A 14,445-nucleotide genomic window follows, 5' to 3' on the forward strand; every position below is an offset into this window, starting at 1 on the left:
CAAGATCTTGTGATTTAACACGTTTAGATTCTTTGTTACCACTTGGAAGATAAGATCTACGGCAAATGTGCGAATTGGTGATAGAAAATGTTATGAAGAGGATATGGTGCTGCAACCGTAGCCATGATGGTCATTTGGCTGATATCGTTTTTCATCTTTTATTACATACCTTCTTCCTCACAAACAAAAAAAGATCCTTTGATTTGTCTAAAATACATATTATGGTTTTTTTAATATCAAAATTATCTCATTGGAAAATCCATTCCATCAAAATCGGTTGGGAGTTATTGAAGTTAAGGTTTTGAAGACAAAAAAATAGACTGGCACGAAAAATTGTTCAGAATTGTCTGAAATGCATTTTCTGATTTGGGAAATGTTGAGTCCAAAAATTTTTTTCGTCCCGAAAGTGATCACAACGTTTCTCCTAACTTCAATAAACTCTCCTTCTTTGTTCAACGCTACAAACCAGTTTTTCTATTGGATATCCGGAGCGCGTCTATCGATCTAACGTTTTTCCGTATCCCCTGTATACACGTCTTGATAGTCCCCAAATAAATGCAACTAAGTTGGCTAGCTGCACGTAGGAGTGAAGTAAATGGGTCATCATAACAGAACAGCTTCGAAAATAACGCAGACTACGTGAATTTTCAGTAGATGTTGTGTTCATAGCCCAGTGAATCCTAGTGCACCATACCACCTTCACTTTCGTGGTCAACTGCTACACATTTTTAAGGTCGAATAGGGTTATCCTGTACGGTCACACCCACCTGTCTGAGTAATCATTATCGTTTTCGAGCAGCAAGAGCCAGTCTGGGTTCATCAACAGTTAAAGTTACAATAAAATCGCCTTACATGATAGGTTAGTGTTGGTTTACACTGTGTATCATTAAGACTTGTCGATAGTTCACTTCGAAGTGTCAATTGAAAAAAAAAATAGGTGAATATTCAGTACGATTATATTTTTCATTTTGGAAAAACAATTTATTATAACAGTTTTATTTCGTATTAAAATGTTATTATCGATAGCCCAAATTTTTGATTTATGGAAGTGCTCTGATTTATTGACTCATTTTCTTCTCTTGTGGAAAGGTCCAACTACTTTTAATGTTATAAAAAAATTCCCCCCCACTCCAATTTAATCAGATAAAAATAAATATTTTCGAATTCACACACACAAATTTAAAAATACATTTTGATTCGTGCGTAAATATACAATAGGATATGCTCAAATTTTGTTTTTATCGATTTGTTTATTTTCACAAGGTACATCGGAGTTTCCAATGTTTGAAAATCTGTTTATTTCTTAATTAATTAGAGGTTTTCCCAAGATTTTATAATTTTGAATAACTGCAATCCAATAAAATAATTTTATGTGTAGAGTGAAATACCAAATATTATCATTAAACTAATGTAATGAAGTTATAATGAATAAGATTGGTAATTAACTACCTACTTTGACAAAATCTATGCCTATTGTTCGGTGAGATTGAACATTCGTTCAATTTTTTTCTTTTTTTTCACTGATGAAATACTCACTACAATAGGTACGCTAAAATATTATCAAACTGGGTACCTATTTACAACTTGTCATATTCAATGATGGTTTCCCAGATGTTCTTTAAAAATTTTCAGTCCAGTCACAATTCACATTCTTTTTCTCTCAGAATATTTCTTCGAATTACACATTTTATCATCTTTATTTAAATATACCTATAAATTCATATGAGTGTCAACTTTGTAAATATTGATTAGGATGAGTCATGTTGAATTTTCATTTCCTTACTGGTATTATGTATGGTTAGATGATTTATTATGATTTGATTTGCGTGACTTTGGTAGGTGTGGTGTCCAAAATAAAGGTGAGTGAACGAGTTACGCTAAACGTTGAAGTTCGTATATATGTACCGGGTGATTCACCATAATTTGACCCCCCTTTAACTTTGTTACTAAAAGAGGTACAAAAAAATATTTTCTACAAAAGTTTCACGAAATCGACTAGTGTTTTTTAAAATTATTTTACAAAACGAAATGTATACAGAGTGGGCAACATATTGATTGCAACTTCGTTTTTTTCAAATGGAACACCCTGCATATTTTTCTAATTTGAGTAGCTCTTTTTCCCCTGACTTCGAATATATAACATACCTATGTTTGGCCTATCTCTCTCATTCTGAGTACCACAAAGTTTCAAATTTTAAGAACCACCGGGTATGCTCAGAAATCAGTTTTCAAGAGGTAGGCTGCGATAACTCAAAATGCCCTTTTTTGAGTTATCTCGTTGGCAACGATATGACATACGTTTTTTACTATAAATTGAAATTGGATGATTTGGATGCAACTCCATATATTCTCTCCATGTAGCTTTTTTATTTTTATTGTTCTTCACATGAAGTGAAAATATTTCAAATTTTTCCGCTTCTGTGTAGTGCATATTCGATGAATAGTTTCATTCAATGACAAACGTATGTCATATATCGTTGCCAACGAGATAACTCAAAAAAGGGCATTTTGAGTTATCGCAGCCTTCCACCACTTGATAACTAATTACTTAGCTTGCCAAGTGATTCTTAAAATTTGAAACACTGTGGTACTCAGATTAAGAGATATAGGCCACACATATGTTATATATTCGAAATCAAGAGAAAAAGAGCTAGTCAAATATAGAAAAATATACAAGGTACATTTGAAAAAATGAATTTCGTTTTGTGAAATCATTTTGAAAGACAAAAGTCAATTTCGTGAAACTTTTGTAGAAAACATTTTTTCGTACCTCTATTAGTAACAAAGTTAAAGGGCGGTCAAATTATGGTGAAAAACCCAGTACACACATCTTATAATAAATACCAATATAAAAATGAGGAAGTCAGGAATTTTTGAGCGCTTCTTGCGTCCTTGGAGATCACAGAACTGTACATAGGTAGATGTGGTCTCCAAGGGCGCCTGCGTTCACGATATTCTACTTGAATTTTTCATTCAACGGACTGAAGATGTTCAACAGGATACCTGAGCAAATAAAATCATTATCTTGTGCAGCCTTCAAGAAAAAAATGAGAAAAATATTGGTAGAAGATGTATTCTACACAATGGACGAATTTATGAATTACAAATTTTAAACAAACCCTAAATTAATTTATTTAAAATAATGTTTGTCTTTATATATATATATATATGGATGGTTATATTTGTTCTATGTTCTGTACTAAACCTATTACTATTGTGAAGAAATTTTTTTATCTATACTCTTTTTGACATCTCCTGTAAATTTTTGAGGAAAATAAATGAATATGAATATGGTTCTGACGCCACTGTTAACACGAAGCTTGGAATTATCATTCCAAAGGGTTTTTTAAGAAGTTTTTTTTAACGATACGGTTACAGCACTTGTTTTCTATTGAAATATCAGTTTATGTATTTTTTTATTTTATTCCAAAAATATGTTTACAGATAGCGGAAGAATGTCCCATTCAGTAACAATAACCAGAACAACTACAACTACCTCAACTTCGGCAATTCTATTAAATACAGGATATTTTAAAACATGGCCTGGCATATTCAAATTACTCCAAATGGTAAGTGCATTTCAAATCACCGAAATTTGTTTCAATTCAACGTCTCAAAGCTAGCTTATATTCTCTAAAAATATCATGATTGACGTATGAAGTGCTTGCAAACGATATAAAACAGAAATAATCAACTGGATATCCACTGAAAACCAGCTTCATAAAATTATGTTCTCTGTTCCATAATTCTCAAGTTTTGACATGAATAATGAAATATTTTCCTGTAGAAAAGGAATTGAGTTATGAAGATTCATCTAAAACTTCAATATATTACGTTTACGTAGATGTTTCCCTAATTATTTAACCGAATTTGAACCCCTCAATATAAAGGGTGTTTTTTTAAGAGCTATAGAACTTTAAATTTCAATAAAACAACGATGGATTATTCGATTGACATGAATTTTATTTATCCGCAAGATAATTTTGTGCAATACATTTTAAATATGATTTCTGGCATATGACCGCCACGGCTGGCTCGGATGTAGTCCAATCTGGACGTCCAATTTTCAATTACTTTTTCCAACATTTGTGGCCATATATCGGCAATAACACGGCGAATGTTGTCTTCCAAATGGTCAAGGGTTTGTGGCTTATCCGCAAAGACCAATGACTTTACATAGCCCCACAGAAAGTAGTCTAGCGGTGTTAGATACAAGATCTTGAGGCCAATTCACGGGTCCAAAACGTGAAATTAGGCGGTCACCAAACGTGTCTTTCAATAAATCGATTGTAGCACAAGCTGTGTGACATGTTGGGCCGTCTTGTTGGTGGAACCACAGCTCCTGGACATCATGGTTGTTCAATTCAGGAATGAAAAAGTTAGTAATCATGGCTCTATACCGATCACCATTGACTGTAACGTTCTGGCCATCATCGTTTTTGAAGGAGTACGGACCAATGATTCCACCAGCCCATAAAGCGCACCAAACGGTCAGTTTTTCTGGATCTAACGGTGTTTCGACATACACTTGAGGATTAGCTTCACTCCAAATGCGGCAGTTTTGTTTGTTGACGTAGCCATTCAACCAGAAGTGCGCTTCATCGCTAAACAAAATAAAATGGACGTAGTGCGCGATACGTATTCCGTACAGAACCATTATTTTCGAAATAAAATTGCACTATTTGCAAGCGTTGTTCAGGCGTGAGTCTATTCGTGATGAATTGCCAAACCAAACTGAGAATAAATCACTTGACAGCTGTTAAATCGGTCACCATCTTGAACATAAATGCCAACTTAAAGTTATATACCTCGAAAAAAAACACCCAATATGTATTTATCTTGCTCAACTCTGAAGCTCTATATCTGTAGAAGAAAATATTAATTTCACAGAGGAATTTGTGGTTTCCATTTAACACTATCCATTACGAAATATCCTGTATGAATCCTTACAGTTTTGGTATTTTCATGAACTCACGAAATATCCCAGCATACGTTGATACATGCGTTATAATATCTTAATTCAGAATTTAATTTTCAAATTTTACTGTGCATCGAAAACACACAGCGTAAAAACGTTAAAAATTTCTTCTCACTGTTAGGTATCAAACTATTACATAGGTGCCTATTTTTTTTTTCATTCATTTATTTTTATTTTATGGGTAGTAGGTAATATGGAGATTTTGGTGTTATGAAATTTTGAATTTGAGAACGGGGAATGATAAAATGATAAACCTTTTTGCGATCATAGAAGTTAGAAGGAAAAATGCAAAATCGTGAAAAGTTTCGTGGTTTAGTTTGAATACAATGAACGATTTTACCTTGTTGAAAGAATTCAATATTTCCAAGGTTCAAAGTATTGTTGTGTCTCTCGGATTCTGAAATGACATCATTCCTACCAGTTTGACCTAGGCCTAAAACTGTACTACCATAATTGGCAGTGCCAAGTATAATCCTGATATCATCGGCAATTCCTCAAAGAAAGTTACTCACTTATACAATATTTATATTTCGTGATTGACTAGAATGCCACTTCAAAAACACTGCTAATGTTACATTATGGTTCATTATTTCCTGTTTAAACGCAAAATATTTCAACACGTGACGAAAAAAATATAAAATTCATATCTCTGGAACAGAAAGTGCTAGAACTTTGCGGTAGAAAATAAAATAAAGGGTGTTTTTTTAGAGCTATAGATCTTTAAATTGCAATAAAACAACGATGGATTATTCGATTGACATGAATATTATTTATCCGCAAGATAATATTGTGGAATTACATTTTAAATATGATTTCTGGCATATGACCGCCACGGCTGGCTCGGATGTAGTCCAATCTGGACGTCTAATTTTCGATGACTTTTTCCAACATTTGTGGCCGTATATCGGCAATAACACGGCGAATGTTGTCTTCCAAATGGTCAAGGGTTTGTGGCTTATCCGCATAGACCAATGACTTTACATAGCCCCACAAAAAGTAGTCTAGCGGTGTTAAATCACAAGATCTTGGAGGCCAATTCACGGGTCCAAAACGTGAAATTAGGCGGTCACCAAACGTGACATGTTGCGCCGTCTTGTTGGAACCACAGCTCCTGGACATCATGGTTGTTCAATTCAGGATTGAAAAAGTTAGTAATCATGGCTCTATACCGATCACCATTGACTGTAACGTTCTGGCCATCCTCGTTTTTGAAGAAGTACGGACCATAATTCCACCAGCACATACAGCGCACCAAACAGTCAGTTTTTCTGGATGTAACGGTGTTTCGACATACACTTGGGGATTAGCTTCACTCCAAATGCGGCAGTTTTGTTTGTTGACGTAGCCATTCAACCAGAAGTGCGCTTCATCGCTAAACAAAATAAAATGGACGTAGTGCGCGATACGTATTCCGCACAGAACCATTATTTTCGAAATAAAATTGCACTATTTGCAAGCGTTGTTCATGATGAATTGCCAAACCAAACTGAGAATAAATCACTTGACAGCTGTTAAATCGGTCGCCATCTTGAACAGTAATGCCAACTTAAAGTTATATACCTCGAAAAAAAACACCCGTTATTATACCCATACATAATCATCGTAGCAATTCCTGAATTGGAAGTACAAAGCAGAATGAAAAGTTCCTTGAATAATTTTAAGAATAAAAGCCATATAAATATAGGCTCGCAAACGCTTTGTTTTAGAGATACACTGTGTTTCTTGTAGTTCCTACTTTTTCAAATGAAAGAATTTCTTGTTTCTATCTGCATATTTGGTTTTTCAGAATTTTCATAATCTTAACATATAGTTACTTAAAATATACCATTTCTTTTTTAGGCTTTAGGAGCTGTGGTCGTTGGTCTAGTGAGTTATTATTATAGTGAGCACCACTATCGTTTTGCCGTATCATTTTTTTTGTTCATCGCAGTTGCATTTCTCATTGGAACATTTTTAATATTGCTTTCATGTTTGATATCGATAGCTACGGCATCTGTACTACCTAAAACAGTTTATGTAAGTTAAATGTTGTTTTTGTAAAAATTTTAAACATCGTTAAATTCTGTTTTTTTTTTGCAGGAAGGGACATACCATGGATTCGCTTTCCTCCTTTATATGATTGGTAGTTTACTCTTTATACTTGAAGTTAATCGTTATTCAAAATCAAGATATAGCAATGATTACGAAAGCTACCTTACAGCAGCAGTGAGTATAATTATAAGAGCAAAAATAACAGCCCAATTGAAAACTCCCCGGTCTACCATAGTAAAACACATTTTTTTGGCAAAATTCGATTTTATTTTTCAACATAGTTGCCTTCAAGGGCCATACAGCGATTATAGCGCTTCCAACTTTTCGATACCATTTTTCTAGTACGAACAGAAAAAAGTCGCTGGGTGCCAGATCTGGCGAATACAGTGGATGCAGAAGCAATTCGAAGCCAATTCATGCAATTTTGCAATTTTTTTCATTGATTTGTGACACGGCGCTTTGTCTTGATGAAACACCACCTTTTTTCTTCAAATGGGGCCGTTTTTTAAAGATTTCATCCTTCAAACGATCCAATAACGCTATATAATAATCGCTGCTGATGGTCAGGCACTTTTGGAGGTAATCAATGAATATTATATCTTGCGCATCCCAGAATACTGTTGCCATAACCTTCAGATGATAACTTCACAATGTCTGCTATCTTGATCAACTTCACTTTATGGTCATTCAAAATTATTTTGTAAACCTTTTTTCTACGGTAACAGCCTCTTTTGGGCGTCCACTACGTTCACTGTCTCCAGCGCTCATTTCACCAAGTTTAAACTCAGCATACCAATCAATGATGGTCGATTTTCTGATGCAGACCCCGAAAACTCTTCATCAAGCCAAGATTTTGCATCAACTGTATTTTTTCCCTTCAAAAAGCAATATTTTATCAGCACACGAAATTGTTTTTTTCCTTTTTTTTCTTTTTTTTCAAATAACAAAAGTAGCTACACTCACATCCCAATATCTCACAAACCTATGGTCGGACTGCTGTCAAATTTTGACACGTATCGTTTGGAGGTTGGTACTAACTAAAAATCATATGGATTCAATTACTAGCACCGCCATCTGTGCATCAGACCGGGGATTTTTCAATTGGCCTAATACATAGAGATGCCCGGCCTCTAATATAAAAGGTTTTCCAATAAGAGGTTTCATTTTGACATAAAAAAAGGAGTATATTTTAAGAGAAAACAATGGATGTTTATTTCATTGTTAAAAGGATGGTATGTCATCAAAGATGGAAAACGATATCAGCCAAATGGCCGATCTTGAAGAAATTGATAAATAAGATTATTTAAGGAACGATTGTACTATTAATTGAAAGACAGAAGGCACGAGATTAATGCCAGTAAGTTCGAACTTGAAGTTTAACTAATAAACACGGCTTTTTACAAAATCTGGGGAATGATACAGGATTCAAACTTACTGCTATTAACCTCGTTCCTTCTGTCTATCAATTAATACTGAAATCGTTCCTCAAATACTCTTATTTATGAAAATGAGCCAATTCCTTCAACGACACCGTACTAATTTGAATGACAATTTATTTGTTTGGATTCCGAACACTGACAGGAGAACCAAAAATGGCGGTGTGTGACGTCACACTAATAGAGCTTATTTCAATGCGTATTTGAAGCGTGCATTGTTCATTTTTCTTATGGGCGTAGTTTTTACTTGTCAAATGTGGAAAGGTTGCAAACTATTCAAAATTAAACCTCCTATTGGAAAACACTTCATAAAGTAATGAATACCTGGCTAACCTGGTTTTAATAAATCTTTCTTCTTTCTAGATACTTGGATTTGTCGTCACAGCCCTGTATCTCTTCAGTTCAATACATGCTCTGAAGATTTACAGAGGATTGTAAAAAGATCTATTGAGGATTATCAAATCAAGATTCACTAAATAACACAAAATATATATTATTTGAATTTACTTTCGATCCAAATGTGTTCATTTTTTGAGTATTTTTAGATGATGTCTCATCAGAATTATCTAACCTTTTCTAGATTGAAGACTAAATTCAATGCGATTCACTGTACAAATATGACGGAAGAACTAGGAAAGTCTAAGAATATTTATTGAGTACTAACTTGAACTGAAATTTTAGGTTTTAAACTATTATTTTATAATATTTTATGTACTTACTTCTCAGTGTACTTTATATTTATATTCAAACGTTTTCTGAATTAAATATATGAATAAATTATTCATTTATTTAATTTGGTGAAAACATGTGCCTTTGATGTCGTAACTATAATTACAATATAATATACCTACATATTCTTCATAATGACATTAGAGAATATACTATATGTCGTGATAAATAAATGTAAAATTGTCAATGTTTGAAAAGGAAATCTATATTTCCCTAGTTTTGTACATTTGTATGTTTGTAATATGTCAAAGATTCCATTGTAACAAATCGACTTCCAATAATACCATCTTGCTTTTGTATATTCGTTGTATAAACGAAAAATTTTCTAATCTATTATTACTTGGTTATCATCCATTGTTATTTAATAAATAAGAAAATATTGGGAATATTGGACACAATTTTATTCTATTGTTTAATTTGTAACAACGCCGACGTTTCGAAACAGTTCGTTTCTTTTTCAAGGCTAAAAAATAAATAAATATATAAGGCATACAATATGACATAATATGATAACACATTACCTAGTTACGACAAACAATATTGTACGTTTATTAAAATCATTTAGACAATTTTCAAGGAATCGAAATTCTTTCACACCGCAGATAATCAACATCAACATCTATTAAGTTATTTTCAATATGACAATGACATAAACATACGATTTGTTGTTACAAATTAAACAATAGAATAAAATTGTGTCCAATATTCCCAATATTTTCTTATTTATTTCTAATCTATGTTCCATAAAATTATTAATTAAAATGTACATTCATGCCTAATAAATAACTGAATGTTCAGTTATTCCTCCACAAATCTTCAGTTAGTTTGGTACCTTGAATATAACATTTAATATATTTATTGTTATATATTTTTGAGAGATGCATATTATATACGTATGCAATTTTGTAAGTAAAAGGCGTATTTTCGTCAAAATAAGTATTGTACTATAGGTGCATTTTTTAAGTATTGTATAACTGTCACTGATTAGATGTTATAAAATTGTTTTACAGTTCATATGTATATTGAAGCCTTACTAATGAGTTTATTAAATTTTATTGTTATTTATGCTTATTGTCTTTGTCTCATTTGGCATCTAAATTCATCCTATATACAGGGTGTTCCACTATTGACGATTTTACACGGTTAGGCGCTGAAATTTTTATTCACTTTTGACACAGTTTCATTTGGCTACATTCTCGATTTTTTTTAGAAATACACCAAACATATTCTTATGGAACTCCCCGTTTTTTATTAAATTTTCTGATTGCATGGAATATTTGAACACGAGTTTGTTCGAAGTTCATCTGCTTAAATCTTTGCGCTTTTGAGATCGTCCGATTTTTCATGAATAAGGGTCTTTGGAGAAACTTCGAAATTAATGAATTCATTTAAATGAGATTTTGTAAGTGAAATACAAGAAAAATGGAGGTAAGTACTCACTTTCTGATAATCATTGAAAACTGAACTGAGTGTTCAAAATGAGACAATTGATTGGTGACTTATTCAAACGTTAATATCGGGCTTATTCCAAATTGAAAATAAATCGAAAAATGATAAAATTAGTCAGAATAGATCACAATAAGCTCTATTAGTGTGACGTCACACACCGCCATTTTTGGTTCTCCTGTCAGTGTTCGGAATCCAAACAAATAAATTGTCATTCAAATCAGTACGGTGTCGTTGAAGGAATTGGCTTATTTTCATAAATAAGAGTATTTAAGGAACGATTTCAGTATTCATTGCTAGACAGAGGGAACGAGGTTAATACCAGTAAGTTAGAATCCTGTATCATTCCCCAGATTTTGTAAAAAGCCGTGTTTATTAGTTGAACTTCAAGTTCGAACTTACTGGCATTAATCTCGTGCCTTCTGTCTATCAATTAATAGTAAAATCGTTCCTTAAATAATCTTATTTACCAAAATAAGCCAATTTCTTCAACGACAACGTACTAATTTGAATGACCATTTGTTTGTTTGGATTCCGAACACTGACAGGAGAACTACAATGGCGGTGTGTGACGTCATCACTAATAGAGCGTATTGTTTTTCGAAGAGAAATTTAGAGGAAAATCTCAATGTTATTAGCTCAAGTTAAAAAGTTAATCATAAGAAATAATATTTGACTTATTTTTTACATTTGCAACAATTACGCACGCATAGTAAATTTAAAAATAAAATGCTAGCTCCGTCCCTGTCCAATCTCAATATTCTAATTTTAAATATTCTCTCCAAAAATAGACATAAATACCCCATAGTTGAAATTGGTCCCTAAAATGCCTCCCCGATCATTCACACTGTCACAACTCAAGACCCACGTTTGTTTGTATCGCAAAAATTCATTTATCCAATTACCTACATCTTGATGAGACCAACTATTGTCGTAATGCCAAGTTCTAGTTCCCAAAACGGTATTGGTTGTTGTGGATGTTTTAGATGTTGTACTTGTATCAATGTGAACTTTTTGAAAACAGAAATTGGTGTTGTGAAAGCCTTAGAAGTTGTAAGTACAAAAGTAAAACTACACAGTTTAAAGTTTAACTTTGACACAAACTCTTTATGTTTATGACTAAGACTAATTAACTTGTGCATGCAACCTTCCATACACTTGTAAACATTTAAAATAGCATAACTATATTTTGTGTTTATGAAACCAATTTATGCATCCACCGATCCACCTAATTAAATTTCACGAACTTATATTAACAATTTGAATTCAATTTTGAAAACAACATATCCTTTTAATATTTAGAAGGTTATACACAGTCTACTTACCCTAAGTAATGAATGTGCCTCCAACTATGTATGTTCACGATTCTCAAGAAATTAATTTCGAGAAGTTGAAATATGCTTTTCCATTTAAATTTTTTGTTTGAATTGAAATCTTTTTGTACAGATTTTAGGAATGATTTGCCATTCTCTTGTGCTAAACTTTGGAACTCAGTATGCTGTAACGATAGGTTCATCATATCAATCCTTTCTCACAATAGCTTCATGGAGTTTCATGACAACAGGTTTACTCTTATTATGTTACATTTGTTCACCTAGATCTCTTGGACTGATTAGACAATCTTTATTTGTGAGTATTTCTATCATTAATTTATATATTTTCATTTACTACACACATCACTTTTATTAATATAGACCTAATATCACAATTTGATATTAACATAGACCTAATATCACAATTTGATATTAGGTCTATGATTATTAATCGAATTATCTTCTATGGTTAGAAGCAGCTCATTTGACATTTTCAAATTTAATAACGGTCAGTTTACATTAGTTACATTTTGAATGTAAAGTAAACAAAAAACGGAAAATAAGAAAATCATTGAAATGGATAACGCACTAACTACACCAGTTAGAAATAAACCTGCAAAAAGATTTTTGATTCCAGAATCTCCTTTTTTGAAGAAAATTGGATTTGGTACAGGTATGAACTGCACTTTTGCTCAAATTGAGTTTGAGCCTGATTACCAACAACATGTTTTGTAGGTGTGTGTGTTTATGAGTACCAAAGATCACCATTGGCAGCCAAAATAAGATCACCATGGGCTATAAAAAAAGTGACCAAACATAAACAAGGAAGTATATCATTAAATGAGCGCCTCAAATGGGAAGCTGAAATTTTAAGAAAGTTGAAACATCCAAATATTGTTGGCTTTCGGGCTCACTTAAGATCAAAAAAAGGGGATATTTTGGCAATGGAAGAATTGTCGACATCTCTAGGGAATTTAATAGAAGAAAAAAGAGACGGTGGAGATCTAACTCCGTATTCTAAAGACATTATTATAAAAGTTAGTCTTGACATTAGTAGTGCACTCAATTATTTACATAATAATGCTTTAATTTTACACTGTGATATAAAGTCTTTCAATATTCTTGTGAAAGATTATTTTGAAATATGTAAACTGTGTGACTTTGGTGTATGTTTACCATTAAAGAAGGATGGAACAGTGGATGATATCAAGGCAGGAGATGAATATGAGTATATTGGTACTCCGATGTGGATGGCTCCCGAACTTAATAAATATCCACAGGAAATAAGCGTTAAAGCAGATATTTATTCATTTGGACTTGTATTACAGGAGATGTTAACTTTAACTGTACCAATAAGAGAAGATATGATTAGTTTAATGGACAATGAAGATGGAGAATCTTGTAATTTTGAAACTGGAGATGATTCATTAGAATATCCCAACATTGATACTGAAATATATGGAGATATAATAGATTTGATAGATATATGCACTTCTGATGATCCAAACGAAAGACCAAATTCAGAAAAATTGGAAATTATGTTAAAGCAATTGACAGTTCAAAAAAATATTTAATTGTATTTTGTTACTGTATTATAAAAAAAATTAATTTAAGAATGGAATTTTTATAATTTTTCATAGTAAAGTCAATGTTATATGTGAAAAATAAATTATTATTTTAGATAGAATGTTTCTTGCATTTTCCTTATAAAAAATTTTAAAATGAAAATATTAATATCTATGGAACAAAAGTTATTCAGAAAAAAAGAAATAGAAAAACCGCAAATTTTCAAAATGATTTGTTATTTCCTTTTTTGAACACACGTCTGAACCCCTATAAAAAAATTACATACTCTTAAATTTTTGGGTCCATTATTTCTTTTCGTATTTCTTGACATTAATTGAGTATTTATGTTTTTTTTCAGGAAACAGCTTTCAATTCTATAGCAGCTTTCAGTTATATTACAAGCTGTTCTTATTTGGGATATGCTGTAAACATGTTTTTACAACCACTTGCCCTAATGTCTTCTGCTCTACATGCTTATCCAGCAGTTAGTACAGCTTATGTAAGTCCTATTATACTAAACAAGTTCTTTAAAATATAAAACCTGTGTTTCAGATTTTGGGAACTTTTGTAGGCCTGTTATATTCATATGATGCTTGGAAGTCATGGACATATTACAGAAACTTTATTTGAATTTCCCTAATTGATCTCTTGGTATTTATAACTCTTTATCAACCTCATACCATCAGTGAATTTTATTTTTTGGACATGTAAATATATCATCATGAGTGCAATAATTATATTAAGACTGTATTGTAAATAACTGAGTGAATGATTTGATTATGATTATTTCCTCTGATTATAATTTTTATTATATGAATGTATTTATAAACATATTAATTGAATTTTAATTATTTATTAATTAAACAACAAATAAATATTTTTTGTATTATCTGAAAGAAAAAATTTATTTAATTCATCAAGGTTAATATGAAGCTGTGGAAGAAAG

The 14,445-nt window shown here is 32.1% G+C and overlaps 3 protein-coding genes across 5 annotated transcripts; all 3 read left to right on the plus strand.

The window, feature by feature from the left end:
* The first annotated feature begins 558 nt into the window (after positions 1-558).
* LOC123680306 lies at positions 559-8,927 on the plus strand. 3 transcript variants are annotated; one of them, XM_045618132.1, is made up of 5 exons: positions 559-859; positions 3,445-3,569; positions 6,818-6,994; positions 7,058-7,183; positions 8,809-8,927. In XM_045618132.1, the coding sequence occupies exons 1-5, from the start codon at positions 853-855 to the stop codon at positions 8,881-8,883; spliced, it is 510 nt and encodes a 169-aa protein (XP_045474088.1). In that variant the 5' UTR covers positions 559-852; the 3' UTR covers positions 8,884-8,927. The 3 variants fall into 3 exon arrangements, with proteins under 3 accessions (XP_045474088.1, XP_045474090.1, XP_045474089.1); XM_045618134.1 differs by having other exon boundaries at positions 560-937; XM_045618133.1 differs by lacking the exon at positions 559-859 and adding an exon at positions 1,709-1,859.
* A 2,342-nt stretch (positions 8,928-11,269) lies between these two features.
* LOC123680308 (protein singles bar) lies at positions 11,270-14,376 on the plus strand. The gene is made up of 4 exons (XM_045618137.1): positions 11,270-11,673; positions 12,067-12,249; positions 13,858-13,998; positions 14,052-14,376. Exons 1-4 carry the CDS (start codon positions 11,536-11,538, stop codon positions 14,127-14,129), a joined length of 540 nt encoding a protein of 179 aa, XP_045474093.1. The 5' UTR covers positions 11,270-11,535; the 3' UTR covers positions 14,130-14,376.
* On the plus strand, positions 12,398-13,621 carry LOC123680307 (lymphokine-activated killer T-cell-originated protein kinase). The gene is made up of 2 exons (XM_045618135.1): positions 12,398-12,606; positions 12,669-13,621. The coding sequence occupies exons 1-2, from the start codon at positions 12,510-12,512 to the stop codon at positions 13,505-13,507; spliced, it is 936 nt and encodes a 311-aa protein (XP_045474091.1). The 5' UTR covers positions 12,398-12,509; the 3' UTR covers positions 13,508-13,621.
* Positions 14,377-14,445: the final 69 nt, after the last annotated feature.

Source organism: Harmonia axyridis, chromosome 5 (genome assembly GCF_914767665.1).
Source record: "Harmonia axyridis chromosome 5, icHarAxyr1.1, whole genome shotgun sequence".
NCBI classification, from domain to species: Eukaryota; Metazoa; Arthropoda; class Insecta; order Coleoptera; family Coccinellidae; genus Harmonia; species Harmonia axyridis.